At 36.0% G+C, this 26,593-nt stretch overlaps 1 protein-coding gene across 8 annotated transcripts in view; it reads left to right on the top strand.

Annotated features, from left to right (window-relative positions):
• Positions 1-26,593, top strand: part of TENM3 (teneurin transmembrane protein 3) — a 427,807-nt gene that overhangs the window by 14,372 nt on the left and 386,842 nt on the right. For 5 of the 8 annotated variants that reach the window (XM_069493436.1, XM_069493435.1, XM_069493438.1 and 2 more), the window contains exon 2: positions 7,873-8,151. The exons of the other annotated variants lie outside the window; for them this stretch is intronic. In XM_069493436.1, the coding sequence (XP_069349537.1) occupies positions 7,873-8,151 (279 nt within the window). The remainder of the gene's footprint in view (positions 1-7,872; positions 8,152-26,593) is intronic. 8 annotated transcript variants of the gene reach the window in all.

Genomic DNA, 26,593 nt, shown 5'->3' on the forward strand with positions numbered 1-26,593 from the left:
GGTGCCGCTTCAGTCACAATTATTAAACACCTGCTGCTTTCTGCCAAACCATATGCATACTTACACCAGTACCTACTGCAGTTCCACTATCAGATAGCAGCAGATAGATTGCAGGCGTATTTTCATCACTGGATTTGGATTGTTCTGAAACAATAATTGCTAAGTGAAAATAAGCAAATTTATTTTCAGGATATTTTTGATAAAAAACCATTTCAAGGTTATTTCTCTAATTACAAATGGTTGCAAAAATCACTTTTTTACAGCTGAGCCTATATTTTTTTATAGTTGGGCTTTCATGATACGGGCTTAAGAGATGCTCTTTTTTTACTAGTCAGCAAACTCGTAACCTAATTTTTCTCAGTTGGGCTACCAAAACTTCCATTCAATATTCCTTCGTCTTCCCCTGGAGGCCCCACAAATCTTAAAGAAAATGCATCTTCTCCAGGGCCATTCATGTGAATCCTGCTCTCTCAGCTTGCAAATGGGCCTGGGGTTTTCCCTTCTCACCCACCTCCTCAAGTTCACCTCAGTGCCAAGCCCCAAATTTCCAGTGAGAGCTGCTTTGGAGACGATCGTCCAGGGGACACCCTGTAATGGCTTCCATTAGACTTGTGTTTTGAGTAATAAATTGGATTATAAATATAGTGTACAGTGTTAACTTTCAATGTCCTCTGGAAATCTGAGGTTGTCAGTATTTGGTTATGGATGTTAACAACATATTAATGAGTAAATTGAGCAAGTGGTTGAAGATATTTGCATTTTATGTGCAGAATAAAATGGGGTGGGGAAGTTAAGGTATTTAATGGGACTTTTAAGTATGTGTTTTAAAATGTAGTTTTTGGAGAGTCTATAAGGAAAGATTTGTAACCACATTGAAATTTCTATTGCATATTCAAGGAGGGGTATTGTTCAAATGGTGACAAATTTAACAGAAGCAGGTTAAAGAGTTTGGAGTGTCCCGTAAAATATGCACTTGGAAATACAGTTACATATATTTCTAGTGCTGTGTGATCTCCTTATCATTTGTAAACACAGCACAAAAGGGAACTCTGGATAAGGTGGTGGTGCCACTGATTCCACAAACACCTAATTAGAAATGTTTGCCCAGTTTGGTGGTTTGTGTTATGCTCAACCCATGGAGCAATGTCACTCCATGCCTGAAAATAAAGAATTCCATTCAAGCTCACAGCCACCAAGGAAAAGAACTAAAAACAGTTATTGATTGTTTTATTTCTGTGTATTAAATTTATATTGATTCATCCATCCATTTCCCATACTCAGTTTTTGGGATTGTTACTGTAGGAGAAATGAATGGTTATTCTCCTTCAAAATGATTCCTGTATGATGAAGGAAATGGAGAAACACAATGCTCCCATGTATCTTACACAAATTTATTTCTTTACAATAAATGAGGAAGGATTTTTAAAACTCAGCTTCCCTAACAAAAGGTAATAAGTTAAATTTTTAATTATTGAATAGAAGCTATTAAACAGCAAATCAAGAAAATATATTTGTTTTGTATAATGAAGATAGGCTTTAATTTTTTCTTTATTATGCTTTTTAAATTATTAAAACAATTATCATGAAAAATAAAAATTCAAAAGTATAAAAGAGGATATTACTATTAGTAATTTTCTTCATTGACAACCCCTTCTAAATGACCTTCCTCACCTTTAGTCATACTTAGAACCACAAGTGCTTATATAAGTTGTTGGTTCTCTTCTTTAGTTTTCAAAAATAGGATCATGCTATAGACAGTATTATGCAACTTGTATTTTTTTTTTTTTTTTTGCTTAAAATATATATAAATGGGCTTCCTTCCAGTTCCAAAAACATGGGTCCAAACTCACTCTTTGTTTTAGCGACACAGTATTCTATAGCATGGATATATAACTTATTCACTCATTCCCTTTCTGGCAAACATTAGGGTTATTTACATTTTTGCAACAATGCTATAGTAAACATTTTGTTTGTTAATATTTTGTATGTTTACAATCAGGTGATTTTATTTCTATAGGATGTAGTCCCAAAGGTAGGCTTTCTAGACTAAAGAGTATTTCTAGTTTTAATAGAAAAATATTTTACAAGCAATAAATGCAGTATAAAAGAAGGCAAAGAAAAATGATGGAATAAAATGATAATGAATTTGCATAGCCGACCCACAGAATCAACTGCTTTTTAAGGGAATAATGATTCTTGTTTGCCCCCTAAATTTCAATTCTAATGGCTTGTATTTCAACCCCTCATTGCAAACTCCAGGCCCTACTTGCAGTGTGGTGTAAAAGAGAACCAATAGATAATAACATGTGTTGGTGAGGATGTGCAGAAATTAAACCCCTCATACACTACTAGTGGGAATATAAGACGGTACAGTCACTGTGGAAAACAGTCTGGTGGTTCCTCAAAAGGTTAAACATAGAGCTACTGTAGGATCCAGCAACTCCTCTAGGTATATACCTAAGGGAAATGAAAACGTCCGTATATACAAAAACTTGTACACAAATATTCCTAGAAGTATTTTTATAATAGCCAAAAGGTGAATGCAACTCAAATGTCCATTAACTGACGAATGGACAAATATAATATGGCATGTCCAGACAATGGATTATTGGGCCATAAAAAGGAATGAAGTACTGAAATATGCCACTGTTAGGGACAGGTGTGGGTTGACAGTGCTAACCACAGGAAAAGAGGAGGGGGCAAAAATGAGGAGGCCAATGAACATTTAGAATCAAACCCACAACGGCAGGAACTTGAAGTTACGGCCTTTTCCCGGCCAAGAGCATGCGCAGAAACTAGGAACTCATGTCCAAAGTTGACCTTTTCCCCATTAATATATATTAGCATAGTAAAAATCACAGGCATCAGAGCCATGACAGTTTATAATTGTCATGGAAACCCCTGGAAGTTACCCTGTAAGGACAAAATTGGGGAGGGCCCTTAGTTCTAAGAAGTCTCCACCCTTTTCCCAAAGTAAATATTCCACCCACCATTTAGCATATCATAAGGTATAGACATAAAAGTAAAAGTGTAGTAAGACCCCAGAGTCTTCTCCACTGGCAGAGATAGACCCATTTCCCCTCAGGGAATGTACTTTCACTTTCTATTCTATACTGAAAAGCCTGCAACAAAAGCTGCTTGTGTGGAAATGCTAGTGTCTATCATCTCTCTGTCACACTGGCCCAGCTTGTGATTCTTCCAAGCCAGGAGCCAAAGAACCAGGGAAACATCCTCTAAAAAATCAACCCGGACACTATGAGATGGATAAACTTTGAAAACATTATGCTAAGTGAAAGGAGCCAGTCATAAAAGACCACATATTGTAAGATCTCCTGTATTTGAAATGTCCAGGATGGGAAATCTATAGGCACAGAAATAGATTGGTGGTTGCCTAGGGCTGGGAGTGGGCAGGGGGGCAGGGGAAAATGGGGGGTAGCTGATAATTGGTATGAGGTTTCTTTTTGGGGTGATAAAATTATCCTAAAATTGATTGTGGTCATAATTGCAGAACTCTGTGAATATAACAAAAACCATTGAACTGTACATTTTAAATTGGTGCATTGTGTGCTATGTGAGTTATATTTCAATAAAGCTATTTATTAAAAAAACAAAAAAAAAAGAACAAACAAGCAAAACAGAGAGACAGAGAAAGCCAGATTTGGACATCAGAGAAATCCAGACATTAGAGGGGAGAAAAGACCCTCCCCCAGGGGTGCTGTAGTCACCTGTGGAACTCTGAGACTTCTCCCTCATGTAGAATCTTTTTCTTTTCAACTCATTCGAGAGGTAGTAGACGTCTTGCCCATTGGTGATCATCACTCTGATTGCAGCTTTGAAAACTCCCTTGCTGCTCTGACTAGGTTATAGACACTGTGAGAAAAAGGCCAAATAGCTAACCCATTTTTCCAATCCCCTTCTTTTATTAAAGGGGTAACTGTTCTATGTGCCCAGCTCATTTGAAGTATTTGTCCTTATACCATCCTTCCCATTTTGTCACACACCCTCACTCATTTTTTTAAACGTGCAACTTTTTTTAAATTTTTAAAGTTTGTTTATATATTTTTGTATTGATTGATTTGTTTTGAGACAGAGTCTCGCTCTGTCACCCTGGCTAGAATGCAGTGGTATCATCATAGTTCACTGCAACCTCTAACTCCTGGGCTCCAGCCTCAGCCTCCTGAGTAGCTGGGACTACGGGCAGGTGCCACCATGCCCAGCTAATTTTCTATTTTTAGTAGAGACCAGGTCTTACTCCTCCTCAGGCTGGTCTGGAACTCCTGGCCTCAAGCGATCCTCCTCCCTCGGCCTCCCAAAGTGCTAGGATCACAAACTTGAGCCACCACGCCTGGCCTAAAATGTGCAACTTTTTAAATACAACCTGCCTAGGTTGTATTTATTCACTTTTTCTTTTGTAGATTTTCAAATTTGTTAGTGTGATAAAACAACAATGCCTGATCGAATCCAAGCTAACCTTGCCATTTAATCACAGTGAATTCCATCCTCAGGTGTACTTTGTCCTTGCTACAATTTATTGTTCTGGTGATGTTTCACATTGTAATGGGAGACTCCTCTGTTGTTGGCCCTGCTCATCAAGGTTACCAAAATTCAACGCATGGGAAGTAAATACTTATTTTGCCAGTCTTATGCAAACTGAATTAATATAAAGACTGTAAGATGCAAAGAAGGAAATTAAGGTATTAGAACTATTGCAAAGAATACAAGGCTTTTACAATATGAAGGAACCACAGAAAACAAGAATCAAGTGTTTGTTCCTTGAAGCCAGAGCTGACTTTCAGCAGGATTGTCACGTGTGCAGCCTGGTCACAGAGGCATCTCAGCTGCCTTGTCCTACCTGTCTCTTTCCACTTCTCTGCGTTGCCAAAAAGTCCTCCTCCCAACAAACCCAGCCCAGCCCAGGCCTCCCACATCCTTCATTCCCCAGCCAAGTGTCTCCCCTCCTAGGCAGGGAATTTTCTTCTCTCCATCTTCCCTGTACTTGTCAAAACTGCAGATGTTTTCCATTAAGTGTAGCCTATCTTGCTAAACATTGCTAGATTGTGGGAAATAATCTAATAGACTAATTTATTTGAGTTTAAGGTTAGATCTCCCCAGGGGTATTTGCATTAAAACAAGGGATCCTAAAAACAAAAATCCTTAACCAACCAGGAGAATTGATGACAATAGAATTTGAAGCAGTGAGGCAGGTCTGGGGTAGAGATATTTTTGAATGAAGACGATTGCTTAACTAAAAGTCAGCTTTGGTGGTGGTGTGGCTATTTGAAAATGATTTGAAAATGCTCCTCTCCCCATCCTCAAATTACACATTTTCTATGATTATTAATTATATTTTTCAAGGCATTTATCTTTAAGCCATTTTTTCCTTTAGTGCTTCTGTATGCTAGTCACATTTACATAAACTATCTTCTAAAACCAAATCATGACAGCCCTGAAAGATGAAAAAAAATGGTAAAGTCATTTGAACAGAGCTAGTGAGTGGCTGTAACCTAGGTCCATCTGAGGCCAAGTTTAATTGTTCTTTCCTAGGGGAAACAAAAACAAACATTTTAATTCACTAAGGAGATCTAACAGGCATTCCTGCTGTTGTGCTTGCTTTTTAGCTTGCATTTCAGAAACAGCCCGTAAGAGTTTTGAATCATTGTGAGACATTGACTTCAGGGGGTCAGATGTTCCTGGAGTTTGGGATGTACATATCAGTTCACAGGGGTGATGTGTTGTGTATTTAGTTGCAGAGTGAACTGTGTTTACATACCTGGATAACAAATAAAGATCGCAGCTTTCTGCTTTCCTTCACCTCATAGATTTTCGCATCAAGATGGCAGTAGTGTGAAAAGTCAATATTGGAAAATGTTTCAAGTTACAGTTTCAGAGATTGGAGAGGGAGTTCTTATCATCTTTTGACTACCCTTTTCTTTTTATTCTCTAATGTGGGCACCTTCCAAAATACAGGAAAGATGCTTGAGGATCTTATCCTTTATTTTTCGCTTCTTTAAAAATTATTTTGTATTCTTATTTTGAAAAGCCAGCATGTTTGACGGCAATATTTAAATGTTTTAGAGCACTCCCCCCATTTTATACATGAAGTGTAAATAGCAGTGGGTAAGCTCTTCTGCAGCAATTCCACTGACTGTCCACGATGACATTGACCTTGTTTAGACTGACTTGCACAAGTACAGGCCGCACTAATTCTTTTAAAATACTGACAGTACCATGTCTTACCTCAGTGAGCTCACCCACTTTCTCACTGTTCAACGGGGAAGCCCTTTTTCCTTTTTTTCTCCTTTTTTTTTTTTTTTGACATACTTTTTGGTTCAGATACTTATTCACATCTCTCTGATAAGCACAGTTTGATTTGCAGCTAATTGTAGCAACTGATTTTCATTATTTATGAGTGTCATTGTCGGAATCCATTTGGAAGTCTGACCGAGATAAAGCCGATTCCAACTTCTGATACAGCCACAGCAATAAAGCAATTAACCACACTAGTTAAAATGTGCCGAGGCCTAGAGGGTGCTAATGTCTTTACAACCAAATATTTACTACATTGTCCATTATGTTTGATTTATTTCCTAGAAGATTTGACATGTTATAATTTTATCACAAATAATTTATAATGCCCTCTTTTAAAAAATATCTAATGAATGTTTCTCACATCAGCCTATTAGCTTTAAAATGTTCATAGGTTTAAGAGACAGAAGTAGGAAAATAAAAATATGAGTAATATAAATGCCTAATATTCTTAAAAGGTTTGGTTATTAGACAGTACCTTTTAAATCAGTCTTTGCCATGCTATCATTCTTTACTATTATGCGTTTTGATTCAGGTTGGTACCTAATTCTCAGACTTTACCATGTCGACAAAAGGCAAGCAATGGAAGAGCCATACATATACATCCTATGCGCCAACATTTTCTCACTCTTCTCATCCATAGTATCATAAAACATATGTGAGATTTCAAGACTAAATATAGGATTGGAAAAGTCATTAATAACAGTGGTCATTTTAAAGTGTCACCTAATTTAAACACTTTTGCTTTAAGTTATTGCAGTGTCATGAGTTTTATTATGCTCAATTTATTAGTAAAGGCCTGCAGAGTTCACAGCCATTTATTTTTCAGGGAACTTGATTTTATCATTAATTTTTAAATACATAATACTCCCGCTTTATTTTTAGAGTGCACTTTATTTGCAAAAATTGGTTTACTCTGATCAATACAGATGTTTTCAAGTGTTTATTAAAAAGTCTAGAAAGTCAAAGATATCCAAAATGTGCTGTAGATTTTCAAGACAAAGTTTAGTGTGTACACACACATACTACATGTTTATATTAGCTGCTAAGTTAAGGTGGGAAGAATAATAAAACTGATGAAGCTCCTGTTTTATCTAATGAGGAACTTATTCTTGAGGGAAATCTTTTTCTCTTCCAAAGGAGTGACATCTTGGCAGGGAAATCCTATTGTTTAGGACTAAAGGCAGGATGCAGAAAATAATTTTGACAATTTCTATTGCTTCATAAGTCTGCTAAACAAAATTCTATCATTGGTCACTAATGCTTTCTGCGAGTTGAGTTCTCACGGTTGGTGCCACCTGACTTGCCCATCTCTCAGGAGGTGCTTATGGTCTTAAACAGGTAACAAAAGAGCTCTAAGCTGGGGCCAGCCTCCCATAACTGCACGCACTTGACCATATGCCAAAGCAAAGCTAATGTAAACACCTGGTGCTGATAGCTGAACAGCTTGAATGCTTGAGTGTTTATTTCAGGGAAACTTTCTTTAAAAATATTAAAAAAAAAAAAAAAAAAACCTAACCCTAAACATATACTCACCAGTTGTTATCTTTTTTTCCCCCTAATTAGGACAGAATTTTACCCTAAGGCAGTTAGGAGTTTGTGAACCAGCAACTCGAAGAGGACTGGCATTTTGTGCGGAAATGGGGCTCCCCCACAGAGGTTACTCTATCAGTGCAGGGTCAGATGCTGATACTGAAAATGAAGCAGTGATGTCCCCAGAGCATGCCATGAGACTTTGGGGCAGGGGGGTCAAATCGGGCCGCAGCTCCTGCCTGTCAAGTCGGTCCAACTCAGCCCTCACCCTGACAGATACGGAGCACGAAAACAAGTCCGACAGTGAGAACGGTAAGTTTCATTTTTTGCTTTATAATGTTGGCATTCAGTGCTTCTGTTTTGGTTGACTCTGGGGACATGTTTTCCTTCCTTTCTTCCTTCCTCCCATCATTCTTTCTCTTTCTTTCTTCTTCTTTTCTTTTTGTTTTAATGCAGTGGAATCCAAGAAATGTCCTTGAATGATGCATTTTTTTCCTGGAAAAAAAAATCAATATTTGACATCAGATTGTTAAATTAGGCAAGCAGTCTATGATGTGTTAGCTATAGTTTTGAAAAACAGTTTAATCATATACAGGAAAAAAAAAAGATTAGCTTTTACTTATCTTGGACCATGTCACCTGTTATCCTCTGTGGAATAGGAAAGCAAGTGTTGATAACATTTACCCCAGAGCCATCTTGCAATCAAAGATGTCTTTGTAGATTCCTCTTGAAGATATCTCAAAGAAGTTGCAGAATCTTAGAATGGATGAGTGAGCACACAGAATAGTTTATTAACAGGGCTCAAGTGATTGAAGAACAAATTTGATCATGCTTTAGACTTACTAGTTGATGAGAGCAATTGAAATCTTGGTAAAGACGGAGAGTGTGGCCTTTGATGTGCTTTGGGGACTAGATTACTGTGCAATTAAATCCACACACAAAAATTGGATTTTAGGATATCTAAATAGCAGCTTTACATATTGTAAGAAAAAGGTCTTTATAAAGTATCAGAACTTTTTTCCTCTTGCCAATGTGGGATAATTAAAAAAAAAAAAAACAGTTCATTTATATGCAATAATAAATTTTAAAGAATATCTAATTTTTAGTCAGTACTGCTTCTAGGAAGATTTGGGGCATTGGGCCAATGCACCAGACAACAAAAAATCATTTCTGCTTCCACTTGTAATATTAACAGTGCATATGCTACTTCAGTCTAGTTATTGATGCTATGCATATCCGATGCATCAAAAAGCAAAAAGAAAATTAAACTGGAAGAATTGCATGACATTCGAAAAGAAAAATGCTTGTTTTATCAATGATATTTCAATTTTATTATTTATTGGGCAACTTTGTGGGCTTTGCTCTGTAATAAGAAAGCAGATCTATTGTTAGCTTTCAGTTTTAGCGAAGTCTCAGTATGAAGTGGTTCCTGGTGCTTCTCGCTGTTTATTAGAAATGTTTCCTTTCTATTCATGAAAAAGTCTAAGTTAAACCAATGCAAACAATTTCTTATCTTATGTAGAATTCTTTAGTGCATTAAACCAAAATCAAGACCAATTAATAACAGGTACTCAATATCTTCATTTTGGAAGTGTCAGCTCTTGGTGGAGACTGGTATTATTCCAGGCCAAAGAATAAACAAGGACAATTATTTTTGACAAAATGAGTCTTAAAATCAGGCAGACAACACTTCTCTCAGCTAATCCATTCACTGCAGTGAATCTGTGTTTATATCAATTTTCGTAGTGGATTCCAAAGTCACTAGCCTTAAATATATACAATATTGCTTCCTATCCAGTTGCACTTCATGTAACGTTCCTTGAGCAATTGCAGGTACAATGGCTATATTCAAATGTAGCATCTGACATTTGATTTTCTTAAACAATACCATTTGTGATGTTATAGAAAAGAATAGAAGGCAACAGGATAATGCCATCGGTTCTGCTCATCTGCATCATAGATCATCCATATCTGTATCTATTAAATATTTTTCACATTCGGTCAGTTTGCCCTTTCCACCCAAAACCTCGGTAGCTTCTCTTTTTCTCTCTCTCATAAGAAGTGTATCTTGTTATGGTATCTATAGTGGTAAAACATAAACTAATTTTATTTTTTTAATTATATATCTGCTAGAACTATCTCACAGTGAATTCCCAAACACGTGCCATTTTTTTTTCTTTTCCCAAAATAGGAAACTACAAACTTTATAACCTTTAGTTAACAAAATATAATATCCAAATATTTGGGAGGAGAGGAGGAAGACTTTTGAGTTTCTCAGACCACTGCCCTTCTCCACTTGCATAGATTATTCCTAACTAGAGGAGAAACTGGTTTCCCCAGGAATCTCATAGCCATGTTCTTTGGGTGATGTAAAGGCATGAAAAGCATCATGCTTTCATTTCTCCGAGTAGTGGTTAGGAAGCAGAATGAAGAGAGACAGGGAGAGTGTCAAGAGCCTTGCCTTGAAATTCAGAACATTCCCCAGCATTTTTTGAGAGTAAACAGGTCAGCCAAGTTAAGAGTATAAAGTGTCAAAAGCAATGTTTGTAGAGTTGGGCAAAGTGATGACTTAAACTTGTGTTTACTCTTTGCCCAAGGTTTGGTTGTGGCTGTTTTTTTAAACAACATTTTGATGGTCTAAGAATTTCCAATGAGAGCAGTTTTAAGAAAGGAAACAAGAGGAAATAAAGTAGATATGTTGTCTTAATGAATACTAGCTATTTCGTATATTTAATGTATGTGTCCATAGGAACATTTCAGATTAATTTATTTGTTCTGAAATTTCAGTGATTACTCAAAAGGAACAAGATTTCATTTAAAGTAATTAATTGCATTAAGATATAGGGAAGTATAATTTTCTGAGGTATTTAGCAGACCTTATAATTTTGAATTGAGGTGCTAACAAGAGCATTGAGAATTTTTTCCTGATATAAAAAATTATGGGTTTTTCCCCTTAAGTTGGGTTATAGTAAGAATTAAAATTTCAGTCATACACAGGTTCTTGTAACATCTTTATAAACAATATTCTCAAAACAAGTACATATTTTTACATTTCTTAGTACTTCTAGTCAAATAGTTCTAATATAAAACTACTAAAATAATTCAACTCTACTCTCCTCAGATATTTTAAATTGCTGTAACATTAAAGGCTGTTGATTCTCTGGTTATATTTCCCTCTGACTCTTCATTTCTTTTCATTGCCTAATTTTATTCATTTTTGTACTAGTTTGAGATGTGTCCTTGGAAGTTCTATTATATCACTAAAGGTCGAAATGAGAAGGGCATGGGTAAAATAACTCTCCAAAAGGAAACTAATTTAAGAACTAGACACTGATTTGTTTTCATCTGGTTTAACAAGGGAGTTTTCGTTGACTGTTTTCATCATTTGGAATAAGTGTGAATGAGGCTGTTTTACCCAGAAAAAAAATGTTATTAAACATTTGTAAAATTATGCAAGCAAAGTGCCTGATGTTCTAGTTATAACTTCAAAGAAGAATTTAGTCACTAAAAGGGATTAGATTTCATTTATTTATTGATAAGGAGGCCAACAGTTCAAGTTAAGAAGGCGCTAGGACTGCTGTGAGGCTAATGAAATTTTGATGGCCTGAGCATCCCACAAGAGTCGGAGAACATTCGGACCATGTCACACAGCTCCATGTTAGCAGAGGCTCAAAACAAGTGATAAGATTTTTTTCTTTTTGCAAAACTCTTCACCAACCATGGGGGATTTGAAGTTAAAAAGAATTTCGAGAGAAAATTTTTTTACAGTATATTACATTTTATATGGAATTCCAAATGTTAATCTTGTTCCAAATTAATAATATGGAAGAAGTTCTTTGTTGACACACATTGATGGCTGAGGTGTCATTGTAAGTCAGCTGCTATGCACCAGGGCAAATGCTGGAGGGGCAGTGATTCGTGGCCACCTATTAACCGCAGTTCGAGTAAGCTGATGAGAAGTTACAAAACAAATGTGTTGGGACAGCTTTACCTAATCAGAGGTAAAATCACCAGTATCCTATGGGTTATTTTAGTCCTCTTTTCTGTATTTGATGTGTTGTTAAAAGACCCCTGACTGAATTCCCATGATCAGCTTTGCAAGTCCTGTGATCTGATCTCTATTCTAAATATCTATTTAAATGTCAGGAAGAAAGAACCTTTTACAGTATTTTCAAAACATCAGTCTTTAAGCTTTAAAAAAATATTTGCATGGAGAATAATTCGGACTATCAAGAGATGTGCAAAAAACCCAAAGAAGGATGAGGACATTGTGTGTATCAAGAAAATAAGAAACAAAAGTCATCGGGACCGTGAAGATATTTAGCACAGAAATGTAAGTGGGAAAAGATATACTAAAGTTAGTTTTGTGATATAAATACATAAATAAAAATGTTTGCATGTGCATCGTTTTCTAGAAAAAGCTGAGCACATATTATCCCTTGTCATCCAGCAGGAGGTTATGGTGATAACCTGGATTCAGGTTCACACTGATCAGGGTTCAAATTCTTTCATTCATCCCCTGAGACTGTTTCCTCCTGAATCACCCAGAGTGGGAGTTCTCAACTTTTCTGTCTCTGTCTGTGACTTCGCGAGTTACACTGCTAGTTCCAGCACTGTGGTGCTCTCCTGTTGGAGGTCCCTCACCTTGCTCCTTCTCCCCACCTCCTCTACCTCTTAGTGCCCTGTGGCGAAAGATGACCTTTGATGTCAGGCAGGCAGGGAATTGGCACTGCTCTCCCACCTCATCAGGACTCGGGCCCGCGGTGCCCCCACTGAGGGCAGTGATTGAGAGCATGTTGTCCAGAGACATCCCCCTGGTTTTGTATTAGCGCCACCACCTCCCAGCTGCGGGACTTTGGGTAAGTCACATAACCCTCCCATGCTACAGTTTCCACGTGGGTAAAATAGAGATAATAGTAAATAGTCTACAGTCCTGTGAGGATAGGGCTGTTGTGAGGATTACATGAGCTCTGGTGTGTATTGTGCTTAGAACAGTGTCTGGCCACTAGTGAGTTCCAGTAGGTGTGTGCTCTTATTCACGTTCATGAAAGGTGAAAAATTATGTCTCTCCATTAAGTGGTTATGAAGATTAAGTTGAATCAACAATATCAAGTACCTACATAGTTTTGGCCCACAATAAATGTTCCCTCTTCCCCCTCTCTCCACTTTCTTAACCGCACCCTCCCGAGCCTTAGTCAAGTGTTTGTGCTTTTGGCAAGATGAGGGAGAACTAATGGTCTCCTCCAGAGAAGGCTCAGATAATTTGCACAGTCTGGAATTTCTGTCACCATTTATTGACTCTCTTATTTTCCTCCAAAACCCCACATCCTTTTTAATTTACTGTAATTAAATGAATGTACATTGAATGGTGCTGATAATTAGTCTGATGGCTGTAGACTTCAAAGACTTTACCATGCTCCTTCCCCTCCTGGCCAAAGGAAATTTCAAAAGTAGTGTTTCCCTCAAAGGCATGTTACTTAGACAGCCAGTCAATTAAAAGGCAATTTAACCGATGCTCATTAGTTCACACAATAAAATAAATCATTCCAGGAAGGCTTCGTTTCTCACCTGGGGTCTTAGCAATGTACCTGTTATAGGACCCCACTAAGGCCACACTAATTGTGGATGATACCAAAGTGTTAAGGGCTGATTTGGCTAACAAAGAAGGGTATAGCACTAAAGTGCAGTCTTTTTTTATGTTAGGGATGCTTGCTTTGCACAGCTGAAACACTTTTCAGGGAACCAATTTTACTTGTCTGTTGAAATAGTATTTAATAGTCTGCTTTTCTGTATGGAAAGATAAAGTCTCAAAGTTGAGTTACTGTATTTTAAAAGGAAAAAGGTATACCTCTTAAACCAACTTGATAAATGATTGTAGTAATACAGCTTACATCAATCTCTCAACAGAGAACTCTAGCTATTTTGCAATCCAAATTTCCATGTCAGGCAGAATATGTTCTCTGGAAGAGTGGGCAGTGCAATTTCTTCTCTTTCTGAGCAACAGGTGAGAGAGAGGAAACAGAAGGACTTGAGCTCTTCTATTACCAATTAAATTGTAGAAGAGTTTGGGAGAAAATGCTAGTGGTCTTGGAGTGCCTCGTTATGTCAGTACTTGTGATGCGTCTAGGACAACACAGATCCTATTTCTCTCCTGGCTCGTTTCACCAGGAGATAATATTTGAGTTTTCTGAAGAAAATTTGAAGAGAGGTGTACTTTGTTGCCTCACTCAACCAACCTTTCTTTCAGCCTACTTTGGAAATTGATTTTAAGAATTAAGATGGAATTTCATTGCTGTAAGAAATATATGGTATTTCAGTGTTATTCTAATTTTATGAGATTCTATTATACCTACTAAACTATAACTTGAATATAAATTCCACTACGGGCCTTCTTCTGGCATGTAATGGTCAATGATGGCAAGGTCTGCTGTTGTAAATTATATTTTAGGTGTTCTGGGCTGTCAAAAAATAGCAAAAGTAATATGTTGGTGTGCTTACTAAATCAAACTCAGAATTTCAGTCCTGCTTTACAAAATACAGTTGAATAGTTTCTAATATATAAAAATAGTTACAATGCCTTGATATGTATACATTGATAGTTTTAATAGCAACTTGTCACTTTGAGCAAAAACTTCCGTATTTCACTTAAGGATGAAATATTTTCACTTCGTAGATAGGTACAAGTCATTCTTGAGCATAGTGTTACGATTTAAATAAAATTCTAAAAAATATTTAGTTTTATGAAACTAGAGTTATGGCTACTATAAAGTCCACTACTATTACTATGTACTTAAGTGCTTCTGTATATTTACATTTTTCCATTCTAAGAGGACTTTTGGAAAACTTGGCAGTTTGCTACTCTTCACATGGATATTACTATTTCTATTAAACTCAACTTGCATTGTAAGTATTTTTGTTTAAAGTATGTAGAATATATGCTATCTCCATTTAAATTCTAAATTCTCTTTAGTTGTAGAGTTGAAGTGAAAGTGAAGCGTACTATGCACGTATCAAAACTGATGATGTATGCTATTTTGATTCTTGAATGTGTTTTTGATATCCTTGAAAAATCACAGTGGTAGCAGTAAAATTGTTTTAATTAATGAATTGAACAGCAGTGAGTGCTGAATCAGGTTTATTGATGTAATTATCACTGAAATAGAAAAATAAGTGTTAGAGCCATAGAACCTTAGTTTATTTGCCATTCTGAGGGTATTCGAGTGTTTGAAGAGCAACTATTTTTTTGTGTGTTATTTAAAGAATATTATATTCTTCTCAAGTCATAATCTGTTTATTAACATTACATAAACATACAGTTTTATATGTTACATTATTTACTGAATCATTTGAATGACAGATTCACTATATTAAAATTTTTTTATATTTATCAGCTGACTTGAGATAATTTTCCATAATAGATAGACTGTATATAACTAAATGTAAAAGCGATTTGAATGCATATTAAAATGGATAGAAAGGCATATAAACTTGAGAAAAGAGCAATTAAAAACGTCTCACTACTACTATTGCCTTGATTTTAAATATTATTATTTTAAGTTGCACAGAAGCTGAAAACTGCACGAAGTTTGAATGTGACTTATTAAATGGATTTTGTATTTAGTAAATCAACTAAATCTTCATTCAGTGAATACAAATGCTGGGTATTGTACCAGGTGCTGGAAAACAAAAATGAGTGAGGTGTAGTGCCTGACCTTAGATGCTCACAGGCCAGTTGGGCAAACGGGCAAGTAGACATAGAATTAGGTTTTAATTTGGTAAATGTTGTTACAACACAATATGCAAAGCAAGTGTCAGCACAGAGCAGATTGTTGCTGAGGGAGCATGGAGCAGGAGGGGAGAGAATGTTTCATAACAAAGGAAGGAAGTGGCTGGTGGCTCACACCTGTAATCCCAGTGCTTTGGGAGGCTGAGGCGGAAAAACTGCATGAGGCCAGGAGTTCAAGACCAGCCTGGGCAACAAGTGAGACCTCGTCTTTACAAAAAATTGAAAAATTAGCTGCAATGAGCTATGATCGTGCCACTACCCTCCAGCCTAGGGGGGAGAAAAGAAAAAAAAAATGGAAGGAAGTCACATTGGAACAGAGGCTTAAAGGATGTGTAGAAAAAATTCAAGACATTGACAAAGTAGCAGAAGAGACATGTAAAATCCCTGGGGACTTCTCTGAAAGCCACAAGTGGTTTGGTGCCTGGAACACAGGAGAGCTGAGGCTGGATAAGAAGCCCCAGAACACACCGAAAGGGCTGTCATGGTGATGCTAAGGGATTTGCACTTTTTCCTGTGGTAATGGGGAGGCTCCAAAGGATTTTAATGCAGAGGAATAGTAAGGTCATGTTTACATTAGAAAGTACCCAGAAAGCAGTTCACAATGTCAACTGTCTTTCCCAAAAGAGAGCAAGCCCTGCGGTGACATGGACTTGTTCACCATAGTATGTCTGTGCTCACCTCACCCAATACCGGAGCCTAGAAATGAAATTTTTGTTGAATGGATAAATAATAGACTTAGAGGTCAAAATTGGAAGCAAATTGGTCAAATAGGTAGACTAATTATCAAAGGTAATTGGTAATTATCAAGGTGGGAAATATAAAAGTTGAACCAAGAACCAGGAAGGAAAGAGAGACCCGTTCAAATAGGATCAAGATTTGGGGATTAATTCATTGTGTGGGGTCAGGGAGAAGGGAGACATTAAAAGAAAGACTGTCTTCTCTAACGTGAGAGACTGGGTGAATGATGACATAATCCAAGTTAGAGATTAAAGTATTTTGTTTGTGGTAAAGTTAGCAATCCAGATAAGGACAGAGTGTTTGAGGTGTCTGTGGGGCACTGAAATTCAGTAATTTATTAGACAATTATGTATAGGTAGGAAATTCAATTCGATTTTGTTTAGAAATATTTACTCTATGATCTGTATGATTGCATTTAAGGCCATGGGGCAGAATTAAACCTCTCCCCAAAAGCAAATAGAATGAGAAAAGAAGAGGACTGAAGACAGAATCCTGAGACCCCAGTATTTAACATGAGGGTATAGATGAAGCACCAATAGGAGAAACAGAAAGGGACCTCCTATGCAGGCAAAAAGAAACAAAAGATTCATTCACAGAAGACAAGAGAGACAGGGTATATTCCGCAGAGTCAAAAACTTCCACAAGTCTGCCATGTAAAAGGCCAGAGGCATCCTTTGGATTGGACAGAAAGATATGTTTCCGTGTTGTGGGTGTGGCAGTGGTTGAAAGTTGAACAGAAGCCTAAAATGTGGCACCAGCCAGGGGGGATTATTCTTTCCAAAGCTCAGCTAAGAAAGAGAAGAGCTGGTCTGGGGACTCCTGGGGAATCCAGCGGCAGGAATATTTTTCTACTGGAAGACATTTCGGCATCTTGGTGAGGAGAGGGAAGAGGTGATATGGTAGGAGAAGGTGAAGGTGGAGGAGATTAAGGGCCTCTGAGGGATTAGGAGTGAAGGAGCCTTGGAATATAAACTCACGTGACTGTAGATTCCTCCAAACTTTTTATCTTTTAAGGTGCTTTTCATCTTACAACTTTGTGTGCACAATTAGTTTGGTATTTGCTATGGAAAAGGTTTACTAAAAAATATGTATTTCTGTCTAATATTGATTGAAATTATAACAAGTGAAGTCAGGGTAGTATAAATTGATAATATTTGATGGAACTGAGAGTGTATTGCTACCAAAAGGTTTTTGGGGGGGAAAGTACATTCTTGCCCAAAATTGATGTTTTATTTAAAATAGGTCTATAAATCTATAAAACTGTAGTTATACATCCAGAGTCTAATGGAAAACAGGTAGTTATCAAGGCTTTGGAGCCAGGACTACAGATTATTCTCAGTATTAATCCAGAGATGCAGGTAACTTCTTATTCTCTTTCCTTGATCCTTGTTATATGTGTGTGTGTGATACATATGTGTGTGTATAGGTTTGTATATACACATATATGTATATATGTGTATATTTGTATGTGTATCATCTTTGCCCTAAGGATCGAATTAATAGCTAACCTTAGTAAACACCACATGATTTTGCACTAGCTATCTTAAATGCCTTTTCATTGCTTAAAAACAAAAGACATGTTTAGAAACATAAAATCATATAATCATTTTTGATTTTTTAATGAACACTCAGGAGCCAAAATCAAACATTAATTTTTTTAAAAAAATATACAAAAGGGAACCAAAGATCCTAGTTACAAGTGATATGTCCAAAAGAAATAGAAATAGGCTATAAAAAGCCAGAGTGGTAGTTATTATTTACATATTGCAAATTTAGAAAATTTTGACCTTGTGAAAGAATTATTTAGAATAAACTGGTTAATATCAAAGTAGTCAGTATGAGGAGGCTTGCCTTTCCAACTGGTGTATATAGGAGTATTAAAGTTCACAAAGAGAGAACTTAAAATTTTGACATACAGCAGATGGAGATTCCTAGGGGATTTGAAAGTGCTTGAATGAAATGTCAGTTGCTGCAGAAAACAAGTACAAAATATTCCCTTATAATGGACTGTGTCTCATTTACTCTGACTGGAGTACCATTGTATGGATGGCAGGGTAAGAAATGTACCTATGGGTGAACCAAATTTTTCCAATAAACCTTTTAAGGAATTTAAGGTTTCAGATAATCATAAGAATTTTGTAAGCATTTATTCATTATTTCTAATGTACTGTCTTAATAACCCAAGTAAAATGATGAGATATGACAGACATGATAAGAATGGAACTTTAGATCAAACTTAAGAATAAATTACTATGAGCGTTTAAATTCATTCCCTTAATTTATCTATTTTAATTACTTAACATTACATGTTCATTGAACAACTCAGAGAAGTAGATGGATGATATTAGCTAGTTTCTATTTTGGTATTTACACTTTTATTCTTAATCTGTATGTGTATATTTTTAATCAAAATTACTATTTCTGTCTTAACATAAGTTTCCCCATGTTGTTAGATATTTTCTAAAACATAATCCTTTTTTTTCATGCTATGAGTTATAATATAATGTATCTGCTACTTTCGGACATCCAAGTTGTTTGAATTTTCACTATTATAAATTATACAGTAATAACTGTCTCAGTGGCCAAATCTTTGCCCCTAATTCTGTCATTACCTCAGGAAAAATTCTTGAAAGTGGAATTTCAGAGCCAAAGGGTATGTACGATCCAAGGCTTTTGATACACCCTGTCAAAATGCCCTGCAGAAAAGCTTGTATCAATTTATGCTCCCACCAACAGTATAAAAAAGTGCCTTTTTCCATGAGCCATTGACAAGGAGTATTGCCAGGCTTTAAATTTTTTGGCAATTTGACAGATGAAACATAGTGTCTTACCATTGTTGTAATTTATATTCATTTGATTAATGAGTCGATTCTATTTTCATATATGTATGTACCATTTGTATTTCTTTTTTCATTAATTGTCAATTCTTGCCTCTGTCCATTATTCTGTTGGTGTATATGAAGAAATGGGTCATCCAGTTCATAAGGAAAACTGAAGGCAGAGGTGGAATTCCAGGACACCAGGACATTTTTTCCCCTTTGTACACATGTGGCCTTGATGAGACAGGTTTGGTTGCAGGAAGACCTTTTTTGTATAAATGTGGGCCTTCTGCTCAGAGATACATGTGTAAGTTCCCCAATAGTGAAGAAGGTATTGTACCCTACAAGTGTACACGAGCTGGGCACAGGGCAAATTTATGGTCCTAGAGTCTGGCAGGATGCTGTGTTGCTTCAATAGCTGCACGCTTTTTACTGGAGATTCTAGGTGCCAAAAAAATCTTTATTTACTCTGGTTCAGAGTAGCTAATTCATTTCCACGAAGTTTCTGTATCCTTATTAAATACACAAAAAATTTAAAGCAGGTGATAATAGCATTAGGAGGTAGATCTCTTTCTACGTCCCTTTTCCATAGCCTGTTGGAAAAGACACAGGAGTTAGATAGAAATACAGTTGTGCATCGCCTAACAATGGGAATATGTCCTTCAAAATGCATCATTAGGTATTTCCTCATGGTAGGAACATCCTAGAGTGAACTCACAGAAACCTAGATGGACGGCATAGCCTACTACACCCCTCTGGGCTGTAGGCTACAGACCTGCACAGCATGTGACTGGGCTGAATACTGAAGGCAATTGTAACATGATGGTATTTGTCTATCTAAACACATCTAAATATAGAAAAGGTACAGTAAAAATATGCTACCATAATCCTATGGGACTACTGTCATATATGTGGTCTGTTGTTATTTGATAGATGACTGTATAGATATAGATTTTTGTTATTAAGTTGTAGTGGTTTTTATAGGATAAGAATCTTATTAACCCTTTGTCCTCTTTGTAAATATTTAGATCCTAATCTTGTGTAAATATTTTCCTTAGTTTGACTTTGTTTGAGGTATTTTTGGTACAAGGAATTTTCTAGAAACTTTAAAATATAGTCAAATCAATGATATTATTTACTTGGGGTTTCTTTTATGCTTAGAAATGTTGACATCACCCTAGAGCAAATACTCATTTACATTTTCTTCCTCTTTTTAAATTTTTTTTTTACATTTAATCCATGTGAATTTTTTGGTATAGTATGTGATGTAGAAATTTAAATTTATTTTTTTACATCATTCACTTTTGTAAATGTCATTTAACTAGGAGGTACTTCATATTGTCTAATAAATATATATATAGAGAGAGATATATACTATTTATTTAAATTTCAGCAATGTGACATTAATAAAAATTTGTACTGTTGAATCTTTGCAAAGAAGTGGGGTAGTATTTGTGAAATAGCATATATAAATGGCAGTTTTTAGATACTAAGTTCAGGTTTGGTAGTTTCTAGAATAGAAACATTTAGAATGTTAACTAAAAAAATATTTTCAGGAATACACAATTAGCCACTAGCAGTGTAATATGTAAGCTTTAGGCATTGTAAAAAAATGCAGTAGCAGAAAAATATACTTAAATAGGCTTAGGGAAGTTACGTGTATGTCAGAAGCAGTTATCAAGATCTATTTTTCATTAAAAAACAAAGCATTAACCTTGCAAAAAGTCAGGGTATATTTAGGACATATTTCATGAACATCCTATATTTTGAGAGGTATTTTTAAATATCTTTAAAATACATCCTGTCAATCTTATAGGCTTATAGATAACAGGACTTTATAAAGAGGAAACAATTAGAAGACAAAGCAACTTGATGAAATAGGTTGACAAACCACACATTGAGAAGAGAAAAGCAATAAGGATTCAGAAAAGGAAAGATTTTACCGAATGTGTAAGTTGAGCAGGACTTTTGGAAGATGGCAAAATATGTTTAAATGCAGCAGAAGAATAGTTCATGCTTATACTTGGAACAACTTTAAGAAATGTTTAGAAGCAGCAAGAAGAAATGACTGTGGCAAGGAGGCCACCCAATCTGGAGGAATCCTCTTGGCAGGCAGTGGAAGTTACAGTTGACAGTTAAATGGAATTCCTCACAAAGAGCTGGAGACCTCAGGCTGAAATGGGGGTAGTGTCTGCCCAGTTTACGTCCTAAAGCAGAGTTGAGACATGATGAATGATGAATGGACTATTGCAAGGTGAGCTTGGAATTGGTGAGCCATGATGCATTATGAACCAGGAAGGTGTTATGTCATGAATAGAGAGGAAGAAAGAAGTTGTAGTAGTGTTGACAGGGCTTTGAATGTGACAGAAGAAAAAGAAGGAGCCAAAGATGACGCCAAGCTTTTGAGTGTAGAACATGGAAAATTGTTGCTGTAATGGGGGAGAGGGGGGGAAAGGTTATAAAAAGATAATTAAAATAGACTGTCATCTGCACAATTATATAAAGTCATAGTACAGAAGAGTTCATACTGTAGTTTGTGAAATAGTATACAGTATATAAAAGATGTTTTCCAAAACCAAAAATAAATATGATTTAAAGGAAAACATAATGGTTTTATTAGAGAACAAGTTGGACAATGAACAATGAAATATCTAGCTCAGACTCAAAATAGGAAAAGTTGTTTTTCTGTGTTTCCTGAGTCATCCCTTAGAACAGGGCATTCAGTGATCACTCAGTATCCAGCAGAAATACTACATGATAATCTTCCAGTTAACTCCCATATACCTGTGCTCCAATACCCTAAGGTGTGCTAATTCACTACTAGAGTAAGACCTTAGAGATTGAGGAGCAGAGTTTGAGAATATTTTACCTCCATACATTTTAGTTACTACCTGCCAAATGTCAAAACAGTTGCAACATAAAATAGATTTCCTATACTCTTGACTTAGTATTTATCTTCACCACAGCCATAATGAGGGTTTTGCCACTATTATACTCTCCACGAGAACTTCCTGAGAACACAAGAATCCGAGTCAGGGTGGTGCAAGGAAGTGGGCTGCAAGATTAACAGCACAGCATTTTCCCCTTCCCCCTGTGAGTCCCAATCCTGATTAAGATTTTAGATCAAGACTGTTGAGTTGTGTAGATGGCTTGTTAAAGGCACATCGGATGCCCTGACCCTCTGCCAGTAGACCCTTAGGATCCTGTAAAGACAGGCCTAAGAGTCTGGTATCTCTTAATGGTCAACATTTACATCTTTAAGGATCTTCGTGTTAACTTCCTGTTTCACCATTAGTGGATTGACTGCTTTTGCTATTTTATCTCAAAATCAAGAGATTGGTACAGGGGATCAGAAGAGCTATATATTTTCACCTGTCTGTCCCCAAATCGATCTATAAAATTGATGAAAAAGGATCAGTTTGGAGGTAAAAGTTTGTATATTAAAGGATAAAAATATTGCCCATATATACCCATGAGTCCTGGTTACTTCCCCCATATTTCAAGCAGTTTGCACTGAATGTGCGGCTCATTGCTGGCTGCCAGCTGCCAGGGAAGATTTCTTTTCCTGAAGAAATATCAGAAAGGAGTGAGAACTTAGGTTGACCCCTTTCCATCAGATGCGTTTCTTATCCTCTTTTAATTAGAAATTTTCCCTGATAAAAATCCTGTTCCTCTCACCAGTGCTGGTTCTGCTACTCAGACCCTGTTCCCTGGGGAACAGTTTGTGTTCTTTTCAAAATCCTTTGACTTCCCATAGCCAGTGTCATTACTGTACAGAAGCACTTTGAAAACATTTTGTAACAGTGATCTTTCCAATGATAATTGCTATGGATTTTAGATATGAATGTCGTTTTTATTGTTCTTTAAGAAAACCATTATGTGAGAATCCGTATGGCAGAGAAGTTGATAGAGCTGGAAGCAGAGATAGATATTTGGATTTGTCAAGCACTTGTTACATTTAATCTTTACAACCACCCTCTGAGGTTAGTATTATTATCTATATTTTATAGAGGAAAGAAAACTTGAGGCTTAGAGAATCTAAATACCTTGCTCAGGTCACACAGATACTGAATGACAAAGCCAGGAGTTAAAGCCAGTCTAATTCCAAAACCTACTGTAATACACTGTCTATTCTTGCATAGAATCTATTGGTATCTAGACAGTAGTAGGAATGTGGTCCCCTCAGATCACTTAGTTTTCAATGAGAAGGAAAAAGCCTTTTAAGTTTAAATCTCCTCCATGTCATCATGAGCTTCTGTGTAGTTGTAGTTTGTTTCACACCTCTTAGTTTAAGATGAAATCCTATTAAATTAAGAAAAGTTTCATAGGCACAGTGGTAAGGGCACTTAATTAGAAGTTAAGAGATCTGGTTTCTTCTTCTGGTTCTATCATTAATTCATTGTTTTACTTTGGACAATTTTCCCTGGAGTCTTTGGGTCTAAGTTTCTTCAAACTGTGCCTTCTTATTAATTTTTTAAATCTGCATTAGTTTATCTTCGGTTAAGCTAATTTTGCAAAGTTTTCTCTTGAGGATTTCCCTCAAAGGAAGAAAGTCATGTTGGATCAGGACAGCTCTAGCAAAATGAAGACATGAAGCATAAAAATCTGATAAACCACTTAAAGTGGCAAGAAAAGTTGGACTCATCTTTTTGTATCAATCAAACATAATCCAAGTTTCCTTTGCTTCTGTGTGTGTGTCTCTTATAAGTATCACATCCACAAATAGTGGAACAATGACCCTTGAACTAATATGATATCTACTGTTGCCTACAAAATGTTGTTATTTTTTATTTTGTTTTGACTAACATTCCATCTATATTACTCAGTTATTTCGGATTGCTAAAATAAATTTATTTTAGTGCTAAGAGTTTCGTCTAAGATTAAGAATTCTATGGCATTTTATTATATAAATTTAGAAAACTTGCTTAGTAATAATATTCAGGAAGAAATTTTTTGGTGAATACCTTACCATACCTAGCAAACAGGTACCATGTTTAATGGATTAATAAAAAAATAAATGATATTACCTAAATATTTCAATCAATCTTTTTAAAAAAATACTCAAACCAGTTTTAACAAACAAAAAGAGTAAATAAAGTTTTCTCTTCCCTTTTAAGTCTTTCACTTTTCAAAGAGAAAGGTTTGCTGTGGAACATACTATTTTATTTAACCATGGTCATACCTGATTTCCATACATGAATTATTCCTACCCCAAATATCCCCATGTATTTTTATCTGTGTCTTTCTTGAGATACTAGGGTCTCTCGAAACACAATCTGGTTCAGTTTATTGTTTCACTTTAAGAATATCGCGCAATTATCAGCTTCATTCTAGGGGAAATGATCTCTGCAAATCAATTCTGCTTTCTGTTGTAAAGGACCTGCCAGATAATTGAATATCATAATCATAAGTCTGGCCTGAACCCTGTGAAAAATTAGTTCTATTCTCTGTAAGGAAGCCTAGAGAGACACAATTGAACTAGATTGCATGGTTTTTCTGAATTTGCCCGTTTGTGTTTAATTGAAATTTTTTTTCCTGTTTTTTGTCCGAAGTTCTTAGTATGGAGTAAAGACATTTTGGTCCTCAGCTTCATGTCATGCTCCTCGTACTTGAAAAACAAGTTATCTTTCATTCCTCACAACTAATTAGACCCAGTATTCATTCCTTGATAAATTGACCCCACCTCTTAGCCCTCATCATTATTATTCACATTTTTCCCAATTTAGCATGTCTCCTTATTAATAGTTTCTGGGGACCTCAAAAATTCTCACCTTCACACGCACACATACACACACACACACTTCCTTATATTTTACTGCATTCTTGATTTATATACCCAGCATCTCTCTTGCCTTTTTAATGATAGTAACACCACGTTTGTGTTCCACATTATTTTTAGTGTCTATGATGTGTATCAATACTATGTTAAAAAGCGTGGCGTCTGCTCTCAAATACATCTTCAATGGTTAAATCCCCTTTTGTGACTCTTTTATTCTATTCTGACCTAAGCCTTACAGTGATGTTTCTGTAACCATTAAAAAGATCCATTACTCGTTACTTTTCCCTTCCTCCTTCCTCCTGATTCTTAATAGATTTCTTTGTAATTTCAACTTTGGACTTCTTTAGAGTTTTCCATAAAATTCTTATTTTCCAGATCACTATAGATGACTAGATCGAGATTTTCTGATAAGTCCCTTCCCACATCCTCCTATCAATCTAATACAGTTGCTTTGTAATGTCGAGTTTCTACCCAGCTTGTCATTATCAGATTTCCCCTCTCATGTCACCGTTTTAAATATCTTTGTAGCTGAGATATTCCAATACATGATTCTTTCAACCTGCAGTTCTTATTAGGCTAGTATAGGCAATAAATATCTATTCGAAGGGTTGACTTAGTAGCTTTCAAATCTTATTTTCCATACCCTAAAAGTCAATGTAATTTTAAAGAGATCTAGGATTAAAACGGATCACAATATATGAGTTGATGGAAGGCTGTTCTACAAATATAATATTTCAGTTTATATCTGTTTTAAAAATAGACCTTAGAATATCTTATTTTAGTTTGCAGCTTAAGGTGTTATATAGGTAAATTATGCAAACTCTCATTAACGAAAATAACTTGTTATCCTTTGCAAATACACTTCCAGTTAGAAAACTGCTTTTAGGGAATAGAATGGTAGCTGTCTTTTAGTAGCCTACTTTTATTTTCCTAAAGGATATAAATCATCAGGAATAAATTCTATTCTGTCATTGTAGCCAGTAATTGGTGACAGTTTCTTGTCACTATGGGATTATAAATAACAGCAATATATGTACTGTCAACAGATTCATTATGTTATGAAAAACATAAACCAGTAGTCTGTTTCTTTTAACTATGGTTTGCATATTTTCCGTATTAAGTATGACACTGACATCCTTTTAAAAAACAATACTTGACAGAGCAGTCTTTGTTATTAGTAACTTCTAACTGTTTTTATACTTTAAATATAATTGTTTCTATTTCTTCCATAGTTCACCTGGAAAATATATTCTTCTGAGAGTATGTTGTTTGCAACAGATATTTGATAATTGATCGATTAAACAGATAGTTGATCTTAGTAGTGAAACATAGGAGGCTATAAGCATTTGTGATGCATCTTAACAGAGCTCAAGTTGCAAGAGTAGTGATAAATACACAGTCCTGCAAGTTTTGTTGACATGGTAAATAGTGGTGACCTGTCCCATACTGAAGGAAAAATGATCCATTCAAAAGGAACATCAGCATGGACCAGATCCCATAATTGCTTGCTTCACTGATTATGAAGGGAATGTATCACTTTCTAATATGAGTGTCCTGGCAATGGTACGTACCTGTCACCTCTTTGACCTCTCTATAAAGGAGGGTAACATCTCTCACTTTCAGCGGCTGTCA

This window comes from Eulemur rufifrons, chromosome 18, assembly GCF_041146395.1.
Source record: "Eulemur rufifrons isolate Redbay chromosome 18, OSU_ERuf_1, whole genome shotgun sequence".
NCBI classification, from domain to species: Eukaryota; Metazoa; Chordata; class Mammalia; order Primates; family Lemuridae; genus Eulemur; species Eulemur rufifrons.